Source organism: Panthera uncia (assembly GCF_023721935.1).
Source record: "Panthera uncia isolate 11264 chromosome C1 unlocalized genomic scaffold, Puncia_PCG_1.0 HiC_scaffold_3, whole genome shotgun sequence".
Taxonomy (NCBI): Eukaryota; Metazoa; Chordata; class Mammalia; order Carnivora; family Felidae; genus Panthera; species Panthera uncia.
In genome coordinates, this window is record NW_026057584.1 from 89,195,130 (window position 1) to 89,215,890 (window position 20,761).

The 20,761-nt window shown below is 35.8% G+C and overlaps 1 protein-coding gene across 1 annotated transcript in view; it reads left to right on the forward strand.

The window, feature by feature from the left end:
- The window catches only part of LOC125911420 (thymocyte nuclear protein 1-like), a 43,078-nt gene extending 38,326 nt beyond the window's left edge, over positions 1 to 4,752 (forward strand). The window contains exons 3-4 of the mRNA XM_049615272.1: positions 4,018 to 4,424; positions 4,656 to 4,752. Of these exons, the coding sequence (XP_049471229.1) occupies positions 4,018 to 4,424; positions 4,656 to 4,752 (504 nt within the window). The remainder of the gene's footprint in view (positions 1 to 4,017; positions 4,425 to 4,655) is intronic.
- The last annotated feature ends 16,009 nt before the right edge of the window (positions 4,753 to 20,761 follow it).

Below are 20,761 nucleotides of genomic sequence, written 5' to 3' on the forward strand. Positions count from 1 at the left end.
ATATTCAGATAAGCCATCTGATTTTTTAAAGTATAAAGTGAAAGAATGTTAAAGATGGAATATTTTAAATTTTTTGGCAGTATTATAATTTTAACATAGCTAAATTATAACCTATCTTCTTAATATGTAATAGGTACAAAGCCAAACGTTGTATGTGTTGTTAGAAATGTAATTGTGAATAAAGTGTGTCTTTTCCTATATACTAGTATAAGGCAAACACTGTAAAGCTCATACTAATGGAGAAAATGTTGGAAAATATACCTAGGAAAAATAAATATTGCTAATATTTTTTTCAGCAATATTAAAAAATGGGACAATAGAATGTTATGTTTAAAGCTAGACGTTTGTGACATATATCTCACAAAAAGTACTTAAATGACTGTTTAGAAGATAATATATTTCCAAGAATGGAAATTTAATATGAAAACAAATTATAAAAAGTAGTTAGTGTCTCTCATATATCCTGATTTGACTAATTAGTTTTATGTAATCCATTAAAACATCAGTCAGATTACAGTAGCAAATTTGGTAGCATTGGATCATACTACTTACAAATAGGAGCATCTGGCAACAATTAACCTAAGAGGCAATTTCCTTTTCCATAGTTATTATCCACATAAGTTTAAACTCAATTTATGTTATTATTTATATTTATTCAGAGGCAGACTACATGTAAACATGCCCTTCTCTTCTAACTCTCCCTCATCTGTAAAAAATTTCTACTTCAGTTATGATCTTTGCCCATTTCTCATTTGGATTAAATTTTCTCCATTATCGGTTTGCTGGAAAAAAAAAAAATCTCAGCTACTGTCACTTGCACCAGAGGTGAATGACTACCATTATTAAGTGAAGGGATATTTGTTGCAGCATAAATGCCCCATTTGTTAGACAAAGCAATCTGGTCATCCCAAGATCTACCTCTTCTGTCACCATAGAAAAGCTGGGGCTCTGAGAAAGGGAAACAGGAGCTAATGCTTTACAGGTGACATAAAATTTGGTCTTGACCCATGCAATGTCAACCCATATCCTTATGTAGCTCAACTCCAATCAATTTGTTTGTGTGAGTTTCTGTAAGAGCAAGTGCCCCTTAAGTAACCAAATTCTTGGTTATTTATTCTTTGTCTTGCATGTGGTACAATTGTTTCTGCAATTGCTAGTAAGCAAGGAAGAGTGGTTAACATTATGGTAAACTGAGATGTCTGAACTCTGAGAATTTTTGTTTCCTAAGAGGTCTTGGTGAGTAGAAGTTACACTTATCATTGCAGAAACAGAGATCTATCTATCTATCTGTCTATCATCTCTCCTCACATATATGATTCCCCTGCAGAGGCACTTCCCCAATCTTTTATTTTTAAGAATCCATGATTACAAAGGTCCACCATTACTAAGCACAAAGAGAAATGGATGCTTGCATTCTAGGCTGAGCACTTATAAATAAATAAATAAATAAATAAATATTAAAAATCTATTTTTTGAGGATTTGTGTGATGAGTACTCAAAATGCATCATTTCAGATTATTGGGTGAATTTTGTATTAAGTCTTTAAGACATTGATTTTTGTTTAATCCTTTAGTCATGTTTCTGTTAATTGAAAAGGTTCGTTACAATTGAAAAGTCCTTTTAAAATAACACCATACTTTTCTTACCACTGCTGCATGGTCAAACACTGTCAGGCTTCTGGTCTCAGGGCATGTCAACAAGAAAAGAAACACAGAAAATGCTACTCTGTTGGTAAGGTGAAGCATTTATCTATAGGCCCTGAGCAAGCAATCCCAAGTCTCTTCTTTGTTTTACCATTTTTGTAGACTTCCCACTCAAACTAGAGCTTCTTACTCACTGGATAATCTAAATGAGTCATTAATTATATTTGCTTCTTCAATATATAGAAAGCAAGAAGAAGATGATGAAGTTGGGTATATAGCTTGGGTATATAGCTGTTTTTTAAGCAACAAGGCAAAGTTTAAATTACTTATTGCCATTAACATTGAAGACAATGTTGAGTTGGAATTGTATCCGTTATAAATAAAATAGCCTACAAAAAATAATTCTATACTTTGCTAAAACATATCTCCAACATCTATTTAGACTGATAGCTAGGGCTATTTTGTTGGTCTCAAAGGCTCATGATAAGCTCTAAAGCTTGTGTAAATTTGTGGGCATAGGCATGTGTGTGTGTGTGTGTGTGTGTGTGTACATGAATACATCCACTAGCATTTGAAATAAAAACTTCTATCACTCAACCATATAACTCAAATAGTATGTATAATAGGAAGCCACCATATGGAAGATTCACACACTGTGGGGTATAAACATCAAACCCAATGTCTTGAAATATTTAAAGCCATATGTGGTAACAAATGTTTGCATCAGTAACCTGGATGTAAACTGATTTTTTGGTGCAGTATTCATATCCCCTGGCTTAATTAACCTGTATTATATTTCTCTAAATTTGACAATATGAAAATTTATGAGTGCATTTTAATGATTTCTCATGTACTTTCCTATAAGTTTCCTATATTTCAGTAACAATATGAACTCAAATTCTTTGGCAGATCACATTTGTTCCAACTGGAAATAAAAATGTGTTCTGGGTTGGGAAAGGCAAGTTGGGTTTGGGACTGAAATGTAATCAGATGATTTTTGACCATGGTTCATGAAACCACCATTCCCTCTGGTGAAAACCCAGCATGATAAATTGAATCTTGGGACATGGAAAGTCCCATCACATTATGAATTCTGTTGATAGAATGCTGATGACAAAGAGGTTACAGATTATTTAATTAGCACAATGAGAGCTTTTCAGATTATAAATTTATGGAAATATTTTAAACTAAGCCTTATTTTTTATGAAATTTGTTGTTCCTTCACAAATATAAAAAAAATAGGACAAAGAACTGCAAAAGACCAATGCAACTCTAAAAAAGCTGTAGACAGCCCAGCAGAGAGCTGTAGGGCAAAAATTGCCTATAGAAAAGTATTGTATAGAGAAATCAACACGAGGCCCTAATATGCTGATCATGCTCAGTCATTGGCTGGGGGCTGCCTAGGGAGAGTGTGTATCTGAATCAAATACTGTAATGGATCCCAGAGGTAGACAACTTAGGCTGTTATCTGACTGAACACTATGTAACAGGTTCATTCTTTTTTTATTTAAAAACATATTTTTAATGTTTATTTTCGAGAGAGAGACAGAGTGTGGGCAGGGGGAGGGGCAGAAAGAGAGGGAGACACAGAATCCGAAGCAGGCTTCAGGCTCTGAGCTGTCAGCACAGAGCCTGATGTGGGGGCTCAAACCCAGGAGTGGTGATATGATGACCTGAGCCGAAGTCAGACACTCAACCGGCTGAGCCACCCAGGCATCCCCAACAGGTTTGTTCTTAAAGGTATTTCTGAGTGGTACACATTTATTGATTCCACATTAGTAAATATCAGATTTTTAAAAATGCCATTCATAATAACAACGAACTTTATATGTAATAATGACAATAAAGTCCTGCAAGAATTTAAGAAAAAAAACATAAAACTATGGAAATAATAATAGAATAACTAAATTCAGAAGTATACAATGATTATGGATGACAATAGTCCATATAAATAATTATTCTACAACGTCAATGAAATTCTAGTTGATAGCTTAGAAAGATTTTTTTAAATATTTACGAAATATAAGATCTTAAGATATCCAAGACATTCATGAGAAAGATTAACAAAATGAGGAGGCTTATCCTACCAAATATCAAGGCTTATTATAAAGCTGTAATAAATAAAAAAGATAAAAGTCATAGGTCTGTCGGGTGGTAGGGTCAGTGCTTCGAGAGAACATCCCCACAGGGAGACCCGGAAGAGGCTGGCCCCGGAAGAGGCTGGCTGGGCTGCTGAGCCTACTGGGCCAGACAGTAAGAGGCCAACAGGAAAAACAAGATTCCAGCAGAGACATCAGCTAAAGTGGGTAACTCTAGCCCTGGGAAGACCAGCCCTTAAAAACTGTGGGAGGAATCAGTTCCTGGCTAATGCAAGTCAGAGTCAGAAAGCCAATCAGACAAAGGCCTAGATGTAAAGTTCAGTACTGAGGATCTTAAAGCACAGTCCAAGCAGACTGGGATGCTGGGATGGTGTTTGAAACTACCAAGACAGGCCTGGAACTTCCTTCCAGCCATGAAGCTGGAGGGAGAAGACTTCTCCTACCATAGCAACTGCAAAAAGCCAGGTATCACAGAACTTGTGAAGCTTATGAAGGAGGCTTACCCAGACCACACACATTTTGAGAAAAACAATCCCCATTATGACCCATACAGCAAAGAAGACAATCCCAAATGGTCCTTGGTAGACGTACAGTTTGTTCCAATGATGAAGCATTTCATTACCCTGGCTGAGCTCAAAACTCATCACCAAGCCCTTAAAAAATATGGCTCTCTTAGAGAGGCAAACCATAAAAGAGACTCTTAACTACAGAGAACAAACTGAGAGTTGCTGGAGGGGAGGTGGGTGTGGGATGGGCTAAATGGGTGATGGGGATTAAGGAGTGCACTTGTGATGAGCACTGGATGTCGTATGTATGTGATGAATCACTAAATTCTACTCCTGAAACTAATATTACACTATATGTTAACTAACTGGAATTTAAATAAAAACCCTAAACATTAAAAAAATATATGTATGGCTCTCTTTACTCGCCAGAGACTCTCAATTCATCCCCTGACTCTAGAGGAGTTTGATTTTATTTTGAACCTGGAGAAAAAGGAACCAAGTTAACTGGGATACTATTGCTGAAATGTGCAAAACATTACTCCAAAGAAGTTAAGCTTTTAGAAGACAAAAGAAGGTGTAAGGAGGCTTGCTTATTATGTTCACCTGGGATTGTATACATGGGTGGTTTTCATGTACCTTTTTCAATAAAACATTAATATCAAAAAAAAAGAAAGTAATACACTGAAGAACTTAAAAATAAACCTATCAATCTATCATATCTTAATAAATAAATGTGTAAAGGATGGTTTCATCATTTAGTGTTCCCAGATAAGTGATTTCATTGCATATAGTTTTAGGAAGGAAATGGAGCCATATTCTATGCCATACTTAAAAATCAAATACAAGTGACATCACCAAGATGGCTACATCTTGGCTGTTCCTGACTTTGATCTCTCTCACAAGAAGAAGAGTTAATATATACTGAGGAACAAGACACTGCCGAAACAATCCTAAATCACAGGGGTGAGGCTGAAGCATCCCCCACACCTCAGAGACAAGACGGATTGCACTAGAAGGGAAGGAGAAGAGGCTACACTTTGACCACATTGCCCTTTCCCCAGCCTATGCAGACCATGCAGTGAACTCAAAGGAGTCTTTAGTTCCTCTGGTGGGAAATGACAACCCAGGGGGAACAGCTAGCCTTCCCAAGCATGTGGGTCACTTTGTGGGAGTTTCTACTTGATCTTGCACCACAGACATTGCAGGGGAATCTGTGGTAAGTTTATATCAGACAAAATATACTAAAATTTTTTTTTAACATTTATTCATTTTTGAGAGACAGAGAGACAGAGTGTGAGCCGGGGAGGGGCAGAGAGTGAGACACAGAATCCGAAGCAGGCTCCAGGCTCTGAGCTGTCAACACAGAGCCTGATGCGAGGCTTGAACTCATGAACTGTGAGATCATGACCTGAGCCAAAGTCAGATGTTTAACCGACTGAGCCACCCAGGCACCCCAAGACAAAATATACTTTAAACTAAAATGGAAAAAAGAGGCAAAGAAAACCAAGGTATAATGATAGGAGGGTCAATAACAAGAAGCTATAATAATTGTCAATATCTATGTTCCCAACACTGGAGCACCTAAATATTTAAAGCAAAGTTAACAAAGTTAAAAGGAGAAATAAAAAAAATACAATGAGAATTGGGAACTTTAGTACCTCAGTCTCAACAATGGATAGACCATAACCAGTCAGTTAAACAATAAGGAAACTGTGGATTTGAACAACACTGTAGACCAAAGGACCTAACAGACATATCCAGAGCATTCAAGCCAGCAACATCAGAATATGTGTTCTTCTCAAGTGCCCATGGAACATTTTCTACGATAGATCATATGTTAGGCCATAAGACATGTCATAGCAAATTCAAAATTGAAATTATACCAAGCATCTTCTCTGACAACAATGGCATAAGTCTAGAAATCAATAAAAGAAGAAAACTAAAAAATTCATGAACACATGGAAGATAAACATTTCCCTGAATAACCAATAGATCAAAGAAGAAATTACAGGGGAAATTAAGAAAAAATTGGAACAAACAAAAATGGAAACACAACATACCAGACCTTATGGGCTACAGTGAAAGCAGTTTTAAGAGAGAAATTCATAGCAATGAATATCTACATCAAGAAGCAAGAAAGATCCCAAATAAGCAACCTCACTTTATGTCTTAAGGAACTAGAGAAAGAATAACAAACTGAACCCCAAGTTAGCAGAAGGCAATGGGGTGATGGGAGGGAGAACTTGAAAAAGGTGATCAAAGGCAACAATCTTCCAGTTATATGACAAATAAGCATAGGGATGAATGTACAAGATGATGACTATAGATAACACTGCTGTATGATACATAGAGAAGTTGTAAGAGAGTAAAGCCTAAGATCACAAGGGCATTTTTTCCTTTCTTCATTGTAACTAGATGAGATGAACGTTAACTGAACTGTTATAATCATTTCACAATAATGTAATTCAAACCATAATGATTAAACCTATACAGTGATGCGTGTCAGTTATTTTTCAATAAAATGAAAAAAATCAAATACAGGAGGATGAAAATCTAATATGGAAAATATCAGCTTGAAGTTTTTGAAGAAAATACAAAATAATATCTTATGATTGGAAGGAAGAACTATTTTTTTTTACATGAGAAAAACAACATAGCCCTAAAAAAGTAGATAAATTTGACTACACTGAAATTACAAACTTCTGTTGAACTAAACATACAATAAAACTAAAAGCAAATAACAGAGAAACCATTTATAAATTTGACAAGCTAAAAACTATTTATAGTGTATTTTTAAAGCCCCACAATTTCGAAAGTTTAAGAAAAAGTAATAGGAGAGGTGCCTGGCTGGCCCACTCAGAAGAGCATATGATTCTTGATCTTGAGGTTGTGAGTTTGAGCCCCACATTGGGTGTACAGATTACTAAAAAAAACAAATAAATAGAAAAAGAAATAGGAACATGTGCAAATGAAGAGACCAAAGAATTCTTAGAAGCATAAATATGAATTATCAATAAACATAAGAAGAATGGCTGAAACATACTAGTATTTAAAGGAATAACTATTTGCAAAGCCAGATATCCCTTTAAATTTATCTGATTTGGTGAAAAATATTTAAGTCTACAAATACCAAATATATTTTCTTATACATACATAGAGAAATTTTCACAGTAGCATAAGAAGACCAGCTCCAACATGTTTATTATAGCATTGTCTATACTAGCAAATATCATAATCAACCAAAATTCCGACTAAAAGCAGAACAAATATTTAAATTGTGCTTAAGCCAGGCAGTTTTGGCATAGTGATTTAGAATGATTTTTTTTTTTTTTTTTTTTGAGTCACACTGCCAGTGTGTGAAGTCCAGCTCTATCAACTTTGGGCAAAATGTAGCTCTATGCTTCAGTTTCTTCATTTGTAAAATGGAGGTAAAAATTGTGCCAGCTTCTTATTTTTTGTAGGATGTTTTATATAAATAGACTTCAGAGTAGAGTAAGAGACATAGCATATAGTAATTTTGATCTTTTATTATTAATATTAGTCATATGACAATAGACCGCACAACAGATAAAATGAATAAACTGTATCTATCAATGTGAATGGATTTCATCAAATTGCATTTAAGACATTAAAGGATACATAAAGCATAATACCATTTACATAAAACTAAAACTTGAAAACAATACTGTACATAATTAGCAAATATGTTCATGTATTGTGAAAGTAAAAAATCATACATGGGAATTCATCTGTAATTGGAATATTTTATTTTATTAAAAAATAGACCTAAAGAAAATGATGTACAAGTGTATATAAGCATTGCTGGACTATTCTCTATCTTTTTATTAATGCTTGAGATACTTGGTAATTAAATATATTATAGTGTTAATTTACTTCTTCACAAAGAACTCTGCATTTCCCAGGCTCTTATTTTTAATTCCCTTCATTATTCAATTTTTAGCAAAAGCTTCTATAGCTCTTAAAACTACAGTTTCACTTAATTATGCAAGTCTTTTTTTGGTAATAGTTAGACCTAGTCCATATATGTTATGAATTGATTTTACAAGATAAATATGCAATAATCCCATTACTAAAATATTTACACATGTTAATTAACATAAATATTTTGATAAGTACAGAGCATTGGCTGTAGAAAGATCATTGTTCCATCAAAAAGAAAAACAAAAAACAAGTAGCATAGGACATTCAAAACAAGAACTGAAGGGTGCCTGGGTGGTTCAGTCAGTTAAGCATCTGGCTCTTGAGTTTGGCTCAGGTCATGATCTCACAATTTGCAAGCCCTGTATCGGGCTCTGTGTGGGCAGTGTGGAGCCTGCTTGGGATTCTCTCTCACTCTCTCTCTGTCCCTCTCCTGCTCTGTCTCAAAATAAGCAAATATTAAAGAAACAAACAAACACAAATTGAAAACCTATGGTTTTCAACCTATGGTGAAAAAAATATTTCCTTCACAGCTTCCCATGGTGCCTGAACTGTGCATAAACTCCATCTCTTCTATATATTCTCATTTTGGTAGCCTTTCTGATAGACAAAATAGTCTCTATGGATCCTTCTCAGAACTTGTAATGAGGGGTTTGCTTCATTCAGACAAGGAGTTGGCAAACATTTCTATGATGAGCAAGATAGTAAATATTTTAGACTATGTGATACATATGACCTTGGTCACTATACTCAACTTTGTAATTGTAGGGCAAAAGACAAAGGCATAAACAATATGCACATGAAAGTGTGTTAGAACAAATAGGTGATTGGCTTCAATTTCGAGCTCTGAGTCTAAGTTTCTACAGTGACATAGTCAGACTTTCATACCTTACCAGAGACCAAGGAGAGGTCATTACTTTCCTTTTAAAAGATACAGCGGAATAGATTGTGGCAGTGCTTTATTCCAGAAAACCAACACTATGTTGAGTTGTTCCACTTTGGGAAGTGCCCAAATAAATCCATATTAGCTATGGACCTTATTAACTAATGAATAAGGACCAAGAAGAAAGGTTAACTATCCTTAAACCTTCTGGTCACTGAATAATCTCTGCATCAAGTTTCTGACAGATTCTATTTTTTATTGCTACTGGTGAGAATATACCAAAATATGATCCTTTCCAAGTAGTCGAGGTAGTCATTTTTTATTACACCTATTGCTTGGTGGAATGGCCTAAGATTATCTCTGACCTTGGAAATGAATCCAAATAACCCCATTCACTGATATCTAAGGACTTCAATGTTGATTGTCCCAACAATGATTTTATTTAAGCTAGTGGTCCACGAGTTCATCTACAGCCCTTTACATGATTACACAAGCTGAAAGCCTATGCTTTCCACTCGTTCCATTCTCAGCCATGCTCACTCATCCTGCCATCAGTGTAAGGCATCAGTTGTGGCACTGTTGGCAATTTTAGATACCTATCTCTGTGAAATTGCTATGGCAAAATGTAGGGAAATTCACACACTTGTTTGTTTTCTTTTTAAATGTTTATTTATTTATTTTTTGATCTCAGAAACTATAAGATCATGACCACAGCCAAAATCAAGAGTTGGAAACTTAACTGACTATGCCACCTGGGCACCGCAAACACACACTTGTATAGGATAAAAGACAAACTGCTAACCATTCCAGTAAAAACAAATTGCCTCAAAGGGTCTAAGTATATAAGAACCAAGATAATTGATTAACAGAGTTTATCGCTGCATGTTGTAAAAGAGATAATGTGCTTTAATGCAGTTATTACATAAGGATTACAGCAATGGTTGAGATACTGGTAGTCTATATTACTCTTTAGAGTGTATCTGTTCTTTGGTTTGGTAATGAGGGAAGTAAAGTGGTGATAACAAGTCACTTTTCTCCTCGATTTCTTTATTTAATATGATGACCTCCCTAGTTTCACCAACACAGGTGGATTTACAGTTTAGAAGTTGACTGAAGATCTGTGGGCTTCATTTGACTACCAGTTGGTGAGGTTCTCCTGTTCTATGTAAAAGGAAAAAAAACTGAGTAAAGGTTATCATATTCTTCCCGTATCTGAACATTACCCAGTAAAAATGTGATGCCCATAAAATAGCACTATTATTTATTCTGCATTTACTATGAGTCAAATAGGTGCATATCTAAACAATTTATCTGTACTCTCTAACAATTCTTATAACTATCTTTTGAGATATAGCCTTTTCTTGTTACTGTTTTATAACTGATAAATCTGGGAATTAAAGATATTCAGAGAGGGGTGCCTGGGTGGCTCAGTCAGTTAAGTATCCAAATTCAGCTCAGGTCATGATCTCACGGTTTGTGAATTTGAGCACCACGTTGGGCTCTGTGATGACAGCTCAGAGCCTGGAGCCTGCTTTGAATTCTGTGTCTCCAGCTCTCTGCCCCTCCCCCACTTGCTCTCATACGTGCTCTCTCTCTCTCTCAAAAATAAATAAAAATTTTAAAAAAAGATATTCAGAGAAATATTTAGAACTAGTTCTTCTGACAAGCCCAAGATCTTTACCATTTTTTTCATACCATCCCTATTAATCTTTTAGATGAAATAAAATCTGTTTTCTGTATTATTCAGGCATGCGAAGAATATTGACTATAAAATAAATGTGTTAATGAGAAACAAAATATGCCTCTGAAAGAACTAAGCCTTTGTCAATCCCCCCTTCAGCTCTTGGGACAGTGAGTTCTCAGACATTTAGTTCACATTATACCAGTTGAAATGTCAGTTGTGGGCTTATGAATAGAAAAACAGATAGGACAGAAAAAAGGGTCAATTAAAACTAGTAAGACCTGATGTAGCAGCCAGATGGCTGACCTTTCTCTCAATATCATCTCAGGGTACCCAGATTCTAATGTCCTGGTTTATTGTCCCAATGGCAAGGCATTAGCATGGTTGGATCAGCCCACAGCAAGCTGATGCACTTACAAACTTTAAGCCAGCTGGAAAGAGACACTTATACTTCTGGACCCAAACTCTGTGCTCTGAGTCAAGCTGTGAAGTCAAGCTGTGAAGCCAAGAAACTTCCTGCATTATGACCTCTCAGTCACAAAGGGAATACATTTCTTCTTGCAGCATTAGTAAGCTGTTTTCTCATCCACAGGTATGTGTAATGTTGTTGGGCATGGACAGGACGTCTATTCATTGAACATGTCATCAGACAGAAAGAAATGGTTACCAGCTTGGATTCAACTTGTGGGTTATCTAGGTTTCCTGTTTCTTTTGTTTCTGCTCTTTTTTGAATGATGTTTTTGACAAGTCTTCAGTGTTTCTCTATCACTATTAGAATAAGAAATTTTAACTTACACAGGTCCAGCATCCATTAGAAAGAAAGAAAGAAAGAAAGAAAGAAAGAAAGAAAGAAAGAAAGAAAAAAAACAGAAAGAAAAGACAGACGGAAGGAAGGAAGGAAGGAAGGAAGGAAGGGAGAGAAAGAAAGAAAAGAATTTTTAGGCAGATATGTAGTGAAGAAAGAACTTTACCCAGAGAGGTTTAGCCTTAGTTCTGGCTCCTGGGAGGTAATTTCTAAACCCATGGAATTCCCCAGAGAATGGAATGTCTTTGTTATTCATAGTGGACCTCTGGGGCCACAGCTGATAGTTTATGCTAACAAGATAATAGGTAGTAGGCTAAGCTCCTCAGACCCCAACTGATTATTTTGCTAAAGAGATGACCCCACTGTAGGGGCTGACCAAGATCCAGAAATACCAACCCTGTGATCAGAGTTAGGCTATGTGAAGTCAGTCAGATTTCCAGGGCTGGGACTAGAGACTGAATTCAACATGCAGGCAGTATATCATTCTTGTCAACCTAATGAAGCCTCCATAAAATCTTGGGACAGCAAAGCTGGAGTGAGCATCCTAGTTTGGCAGAATTTCATGCACATATTGTTACACTTCAGTGCCAGGAGGGTAACATACCCTTGGGACACAGAAACTTTGTATTTGAAACCCTCTTCCCAGTCTTACACTGTGCCTCATGGGTGTTTCTACATCATGTTTTTTTCCTATAATAAAACTAAGAGTAAGATAGTGCTTTCCCGAGTACTGAGAGGGAAATTATTAAATGTGAGGATGGTCATAGGAACCCCCACATTTTTAGCCAGCTGATCTGAATTCATGCTTGAAACCCCTAAACTTGTGAATGATGTGTAAATTCTTGGGTAGACTTGGCAGTCTGGAGGACTGTACCCTTAATCTTGAGTCTGGTCTAACTCTGTGTAGCAAATCTTATCAAAATAATATTCCTCTAATAAAAATGCACAAAAAATATACATAACCTTTTATACAGTAATGTTAATGTTAAAAATTTGTCCTAGGGTAGTGGTATATAACCATAGTTATAAAATAAAATACAATAATAAAATAATGACAAAAATAACTGAATAGTTCAACTCTTTCTCTCATCAACATTTTATATGGTATTTATTATGGCCTGGTCACTGGGTTAGATACCAAACATAAAATATTGAAAAAGATAGACATACTACTCTATTGTGTAGCAATAATATATGGAATAGTAGTTTATTCATTTAGATGGATAGAAAATTTTAATATTCTATGATAACTTCCTTGATAAGAGATGTTCTATGATGGGGCACCTGGGTGGCTCTGTTGGTTAAGTGTCTGACTCTTGGTTTTGGCTCAGGACATGATCTCACAGTTTGTGAGTTTGAGCCCCGAATCAGGCTCTGTGCTGACAGTGCAGAGCCTGCTTGGGATTTTGTCTCTCTCACTCTGTCTGCCCCGCCACTGCTCACTCTCTCGGTCTCTCCAAACAAATAAAAAAGCTTATAAAAATTTTAAAAAATTGAAAAAAGAGATGCTCTATGATAACTTCCTTGATCAGGGATGTTCTATGATAAGTTCCTTGATAAGGGATGAACACTTTGCCATTGAGTCACATAGTAGTGGCACTGAGCCCAGACCTGAGTCCAGAGTAGTTTATACAAAGGAAGAGATCAAACTAGAGTTGACTATAAATAACTAAATATCTTATTAGCAGTGGTTTACAAATAAAAATAGTTATTAGATCAACAATAATTTAATCACAAAGTAAGAGCTAAGCAATACTAGATTTGGAACAAAAGCTCAACTTTATCATCAAGGACCCAGTGATATCATCACATGTGTCATTCTCTTTCTCCTGCTCTGCCATCTTCAACATGCTGGCCTTTCAATCCTGGGTAAGGATGTTTCCTGCAGGTCGATGCCATCACATTCAAGGAAAAAGCAATGGAGTAGACCCATAGGTTTCCTCCTCAAGAAGTTCTGCCTTTTCATCAGGAGTATAGACTAGAGAATTTGCCAAAATGATGTCATAGGCCTCATTAGTGAGAAGGTCATAAAGTGAGGCTCTGATGTAAGAGAATGGGGCTTCCATAATTAATTTCATAATGATTCATAGTCTGGTACTGGTGGAGGAGCCATATCCGTTCTGAGACCAGGGAACGTCCACCCTTGACTAAGATCAAGTAGGATTTGGCGAGTGGGTAATTGACAGTATCTACCATAAGAAATAACCTATAACCTAAGCCATGGTGGCTGATTAGGATTAGATAGAAAAATATGGGTATCAAAGGGACAAAATGAGGAAAAAATTTTCAGACCGAGTAACACGTAATATTTCAGAGACAGAAATCTTGATAATTGTACTGAAATACCAACAATTTATCACAGCGTAAAAGGTGATTATTGAGAAATGAGATGATAAAAACTAAGAAAGAACAAAATAAAAAAATACCAAAATTACCTAAAATGAAATGTTATCAATTAATCAAATGGATAATTAAGAAGTTTATATGAAATAGACATACAGACATACCTGGCAGTTATTACAGGTTTTGTTCCAGACCACTGCAATAAAGTGAATATTACAATAAAGTGAGTCAAATTAATGTTTTAGTTTTCCAGAGCATATAAAAGTTATGTTTACACTAACCTGTAGTCCATTAAGTGCTCAATAGCATATGTCTAAAATATGTACATAATTAAAAAAACATTTTATGCTGAAAATGCTAATCATCCTCTGAGCTTTAAGTGACTCATAATCACTGATCACAGATTACCATTACAAATATAATAATGAAGAAGTCTGAAATATTGTAGAAAATACCAAAATGTGACATATAGACATGAAGTGAGCAAATGTTGGAAAAATGGTGCTGATAGACTTGCTTAAGGTAGGCTTGACACAAAAGTTCAATTTGTAAAAAATATAATATCTGAAAACTACAAGAAAGCAAACCACAATATAATGAAGTGTGCACATATTTATGGATAATGTTAAGGAAAATAAAACAAATATATGTACTTGGTAGAAAGTATAAATAAGTATGATAAATATTTAATGTATAAAACAGTTATAATTATGAAAAGATGCTAGCTAGGATTATGGATACTAGATGTTCAATTAATTTATATATGAATAATTTAATTGATTAAATTAAAATGCTGATTAGTTTCCTACCAGCACAATGTTTGACCTTACTGTCAAATTACAAAATAGAACTGTCAAGTGAAATTTTATTTTCTTCAAAGTTCAAGATGCCGCATGTGGTTGCATAGATTGTGCACTGCACAAGGTCACCCGAGAGTCAAGTGTTAATTCTGTTTGCTCTGCCATTTGTCTTAGTGCAGGGCTATACCTGGAGAGGTTCCATTTTTAATTCCCAAAAAGTTATCAAATGAACTAGCTGCAGCACTTGCTCATGGTGGAAGAAGACTTCAGTATCTGCAATGAGATTTGAAGATACTCATTTTCCATATTCTCTTCTCTCTCAACTAGCATGGCTATTCAAAGTTAACTGTAAAACTCATGAACTCACAAAAGGAATGTACTTGAAGTTACATAAAGACAGAACAGTAGCAAAGTTCATGGAATAATGAATACCAATATTCTTATTGGGAAATGAGAAATCTTCTAAAGAAAAAATATATGTCAGGCAACTGTGGTCCCTTGAGTGACCTCTGGGGATTCCTATAGATGCTCTGTGCAGAGAGCACTTTTTCTGTTCGTTATTAAATTATTTCCTAAACTTCCTTCTATTCTTTATGGTGCCGTTTGACCTACAAAAAAGGTATTGAAATAGAAGTTTCTTTTCCCTTCTGACCAAATGAGAAGGGCAAGATTTGTGGAAGTTTTTCAAGAAACGAATGAGCTTCTTATTACAGTGAATTATGTGAGGGAAAGGGCCAAAATATAATTTGGTTTCTGCTCTCCCTATTTAATCCTATTAGTTTCAGTCTTTGTGACATGTCTTCTGTGCTTTCCTGAGCAGTCAGAATCCCCCTTTGGTTTGAGCTGGTGGCATGACCAGCTGAGCACAGTTATAACACAGGGAAAATTCTTTCTTTAGGGTTCATGTAACAAAATAAGAACAAAAAGCTTTTGTCAAGTAGAATGAAAAATACCTTAGAGGGTGTGGACGTCATTGTTCCTGAAGCAGATGCTTTTTCTCCCAAGGTGGTCCTTACCTTATAAACCTGCCTGTACTATTCCTAGAGGGAAGTTTTAACCAAGATGTCCTAATAAGATCAACTTCTTAGGCGATCTGAATTAGAAATTTTCAGAGACTGGCATTTTTCTTAAAGCAATTTAGATTCATCTCAAAAGTCAGCAATCTGTCTAATGGCCTGAGCCAATTCTGTCCCCATATGGAAGAACTAAAAACAATAATTACTACATTTACTAAACACTTACTATGTGCTATGACATATTTGAGTGCTTTACATGTATTTACTTACTGAATACTCACAAGACACCATATGAAGTAACTAATATTGTCATCTACAATTTACGTATGGGAAAACTGAGGTATTGAGAGACTAAATAATTTATCCGCAGTTAATGAAATCCTAAGTGATGAAGTTAGATACAAGCCTGGGAGCCCAGCCCAGAGTCCTGACCTGTAACTTCTCTGTGGCGATGGCTCTGTTTGATCACTGAATATGATAATCAGGATGAAGAATCATAGAAATGTATAAATCATCAATGTCCATATGCTAACTAGTGCTTGAATTATGTCTGCATTAATCCCACTAAGCATACAGCATCTCCAGAGATGACATATCCATTGTCTTGTAAATCTGGACATTTTAGACTTGGAAAAAAATTTTAAGTGGACTTAAATTTTAAGTGGAAAAAAATTTTACCAGTGGACTGGTAGCTGGTGTCTGTTCTTTTAAATGAAGTGAAAAATTCCAGCAACGTGCTATCCAATTAAATGGCTGCATTCATGCAGCACTTCTCATCCAGATGAAAGGTTTTGTTTCATTATTTGCTGAAAACTTTATTCTCCAAGGCTGCACAATGCTCCCATGTGCTTCAAGTGGTATTTGTGCCATGGGAACAATACCTTGGTTAAAAGACTAGGTGAAAACTCTGATTTTCGTAGGGAAAGAATAAATGATAAGGTTTCAAAACCTATCTGAAATATGAGGTAACTTATGAATTAACGGGAATGTGGTGCTATCTGTAGAGAAGCATGTGCCAGTAACGCTTTTTCTTAATCCTAGAAAAGGGCCTTGATGCCAAGCAGATGGCAGCTATGTTATTCATACTGAATGGAGAATGTGTCTTTTCTTAAATCTCTTCTTCAGAAAGCGAATACAGTTACCTAGCAGCAGTAAGTATGCAGTTTTATCACAGGTATTAGAGTGAGTGGGCAAAATGAAACCCCACATAAGGAAATACTCCTTCCAAAACACACACATGGACTTAAAAGTTAATTTAACAATTTCCCGATTGTCAGTTTCTGTTTTCAATCATCATCTTCCTTCCTTTTACATGGGCTAGTATAACAGCCATCCAATTGAATGTTCTACCTGTGATTTCTGTCATTAAATCCAGCTTCCACACATCTGAGTTGTTTCTGAGTCATGTATCTTATCTGATCGTTTCAGTGCTAAACACTTCCTGTGGAAGCTTGATTGCCTGATACGATCCCATGTTTTTTTATACGAAAATCAAGAACCCTTATTTTTAGCTCCAGCCTTCTCCAGTCTTCAGTATCTAAAGATTCTGAAGGTAATTTTCTTCACTTCATGATTCCTCCAACAATATAAAGGTAGTAGGTAAAGGTTAAGTGTACCAATACTCCTGAGGACCACCACCCAAGGCTGGATGATCACTCTGAGGTAAAAGTGGTTAAGGGGACTTTTTATAGGTAGTGAGTCACAGCAGGATTATCAAAAATTAAGAATTATTGAAAAAAAGTTGAAGGGCCATGAAATTCAAATATAGAAACATGTCACCAGAGCATTTCATAATCAAACATACTTTGAAAATTAGAAATTCTCTATGAATTAACTGACAACTACATGAAACAGGTGATATCTTTAGGTGATGTCAAAGAGTTCTGCAAAGCTGTCATTTACAATCCAGGCTGGAAGACGTCCAAATAATGAGTTTTACGATACTTTAAAAATCTTTATCTGCATGAAACTGTAATGACTTTTGAAGAACTAAAATGAGGATTGTTTCATTGCCTGCAGATGCTTGATGCACTAATCAGTGTAAAGACTTTTAAGGCTTCATTAGATTTTTATTCAATAAATGTTAAACTTCAATCAAAACAAACTTTAAAATATCAATGGAAAAGTCAACCTTTCATTATTTTGAAACCTTGTCATGTACAATTAAGTACAACATTGATTGCCCTCCATAGAAAATAGATTGATATCCATCAACTCCAGCAATGTTTCAGTGGTCCTATTTCTACACATCCCCCTGAACATAATGTTTTATCAAATGTCTTGATCTTTGCCAATCATACACCTGAAAAATGGTAACTCTTGACCATTTTAACTTCAAACTTTCTTAATATGAATGATACTGAGCACATGAGGTATACGTTTACGATTCATTTATATTTATATTCTGTGTGTGCTGTTTCCTCATCTTTTGCCTTTTTTGTTTTTAGAGGAAGAATTTTTATATAGTAAGATATTAGTCTATTGTCTGACATGAGTTGCAAATATGTTTTTCTATGGTCCATTACTTGTCATCTTTTTTCGGGTTTTGCCATGTTTATTGTTTTTCTTTAATTTTATGTGGTCAAGTTTATTATTCTTTTTAAATTCTGGGTTTGGGATAATATTGAAAAATACATTTTGACATCCAGATTAGAAGATTTTTCTGTCTAGTTTACTTTTCAATAATTTTATGGTTTTATTACTTTACATTTAAATCTTTGATATTTCTTGAAATTTTTATGGTCCAAGGAAGGGGTTAGAAAACTGTACCCCATGAGCCAAACATGGTTCACCGTGAGCCAAATCCAGCCAAATCAATTATTCATGCTGTCTACAGCTGCTTTCACACTGTAACAGCAGAATTGAATAGTGATAGAAACCTGCACAACCAAAAATATTTACTATTTGGCCCTTCACAGAGAAAAACAATAAAAACCACCACAACAAAACATTTGCTGACTCTTAAGTCATGTAATGCCAAATACTGCATATATTTTCTAGGGAGTTAAACACTATTTACATCACTTTTATCCACTGCTCTGAGAGTTACTTTTATAATATACTAAATTGTAAAAGATCTTTAGGAATGAAAGACAAACACAATAAATACAGGCACCTAAATTTTAGAAAGTCAGGTTACATGGATCTCTTGTATTCTCTTATATGAATGAGTTTTGTATGTTTCCTTCCAGGAAGGAACCCTGGCCTGACTAGCAAGAAAATGTCATAAAATTCATGTTTTATTGATTCTTCTTCTCATATTAGGAAGATCCCAAATGTTTGTCATGAAGTCTTATTTTCCTTCTTCCTGTAATTTATCAGTAGGGGAGTGTTTAATGTATGTATAGCACAGATACAAATGGAAGATTGTATCTCATATATAATGTATCCATCTCATTGAACACACATTATTAGTGTCATTTGCTTTGAATTGAGAGGATTATATTTTATTCTTGCATGTAAAAATGAAGGAGGAGTCATTGTTCTCTAAGAAATTTTGTCAGTAATCTTACTGGATTGACAAAGACTTATAATTATTTTGCCAGTGGCCTGATTGGATTGACAAAGATTTTTTTTTTTTAATTTTTAAAGTTTATTTTGAGAGAGAATGAGAGAGAGTGCATGTGTGACCTCATGTGAGTGGCATGGGCAGGCAGAGACAGAGAGAGAGAGAGAGAGAGAGAGAGAATCCCAAACAGGCTCTATACTGTCAGCATAGAGCCCAATGTGGGACTTGATCTCATGAACCATGAGATAGTGACCTAAGCTGATATCAAGAGCCTGCCACCTAATTGGCCGAACCATCTATGTGCCCTTGGATTGACAAAGACATATTAATCAGCCTTCCTCTTGCTCCTCTTGAGATCCATGACATCTATTGGTGATTGTGATTTGAATACCTGGATTTGAAGATAGAGTTGGTCTGTGATGGGGGGAGCATTTTTCTCAGTGCAGCGATGTTTCTCATGAGACACTTCAGAAAGATGAGAAAAAGGCATATGCACATATGGTGAATCTTATATACACAAATCTGCATGATAACCAAGTGAAGATGTCACTTGCCAATCAATATTTGGCCCACTTTTTATTTTTTATTCCCTACAGTATTTAAATAAAATACACTTTAGTGCCCCTGTGACTTATGGTTTTGACAAACTCACAAACAACTCATTCATAGGCACAGCAAACCTCACCTCTAGAGGCACTAAATGATTGAATGATGCCCAAGCACCTACTAAATGTCCAACATAGACAGAAAACGGAAGACTGGTAAGTGGACTGACACTGTAAGGCAAAGAAAGAAGACTCTATGTCAAGTGAAATTTAGTTCTTTAAAGGAACGGTTAAATCTGTAGTTTTCAGGTAGCCTAGGAAGTTTTAAATGGCGGCTCATTGTGAGAAACTCATTTCGAGTACATTTGAAAGGCAGAACATCTAAACGTGCGGTGGCCTTTCCACCTCTCAGGAACTTTGATTGGGCCCTGACTGCGAAGGAGAATGCAGAGAACTGAGTCACCAGCACAGCTTCTATAGCACCCTGGGGTCCTTTGGAAACAACTCCTCATCCAACCTCAGTCTAGGATGGGTTAGAACAGTGACTCCTCCAGGCAGGGGTCTGAGATAAACGACCTCCGGAGTCCTCGCTCTGCCTCGCAAGTCTTTGATTTTGAACTGACGAAGTGCAAGCCGACTTTAAGTAGGTCATCCAAAGAGCTCACATCCTGGCATGTAGTTGGCATTCACTAAATAATATGGCAGAGAGAGAGAGCGAGAGCGAGCAATGGACGTTTTTTAAAAGCAAATCTTTCTACATAATTTTATTTTTCCTAAGGATTCTATAGCCCTCTTCCTTCTCTGGGAAGGTGTATCTGTGAGTAGTAGCACCAATTAGCATAGGCATGAAGATGAAATTGTATGTGATTGTTCATGGCACCTGTATTCACAAAACTACTATGGAAAAATTAAAATAACAATGCTTCTGCCTGGTCGTGTAATTGGTTGGTGAAGCAGGTGGCATTTGGGTGATTGTTACGTTTCAAGCCCAAT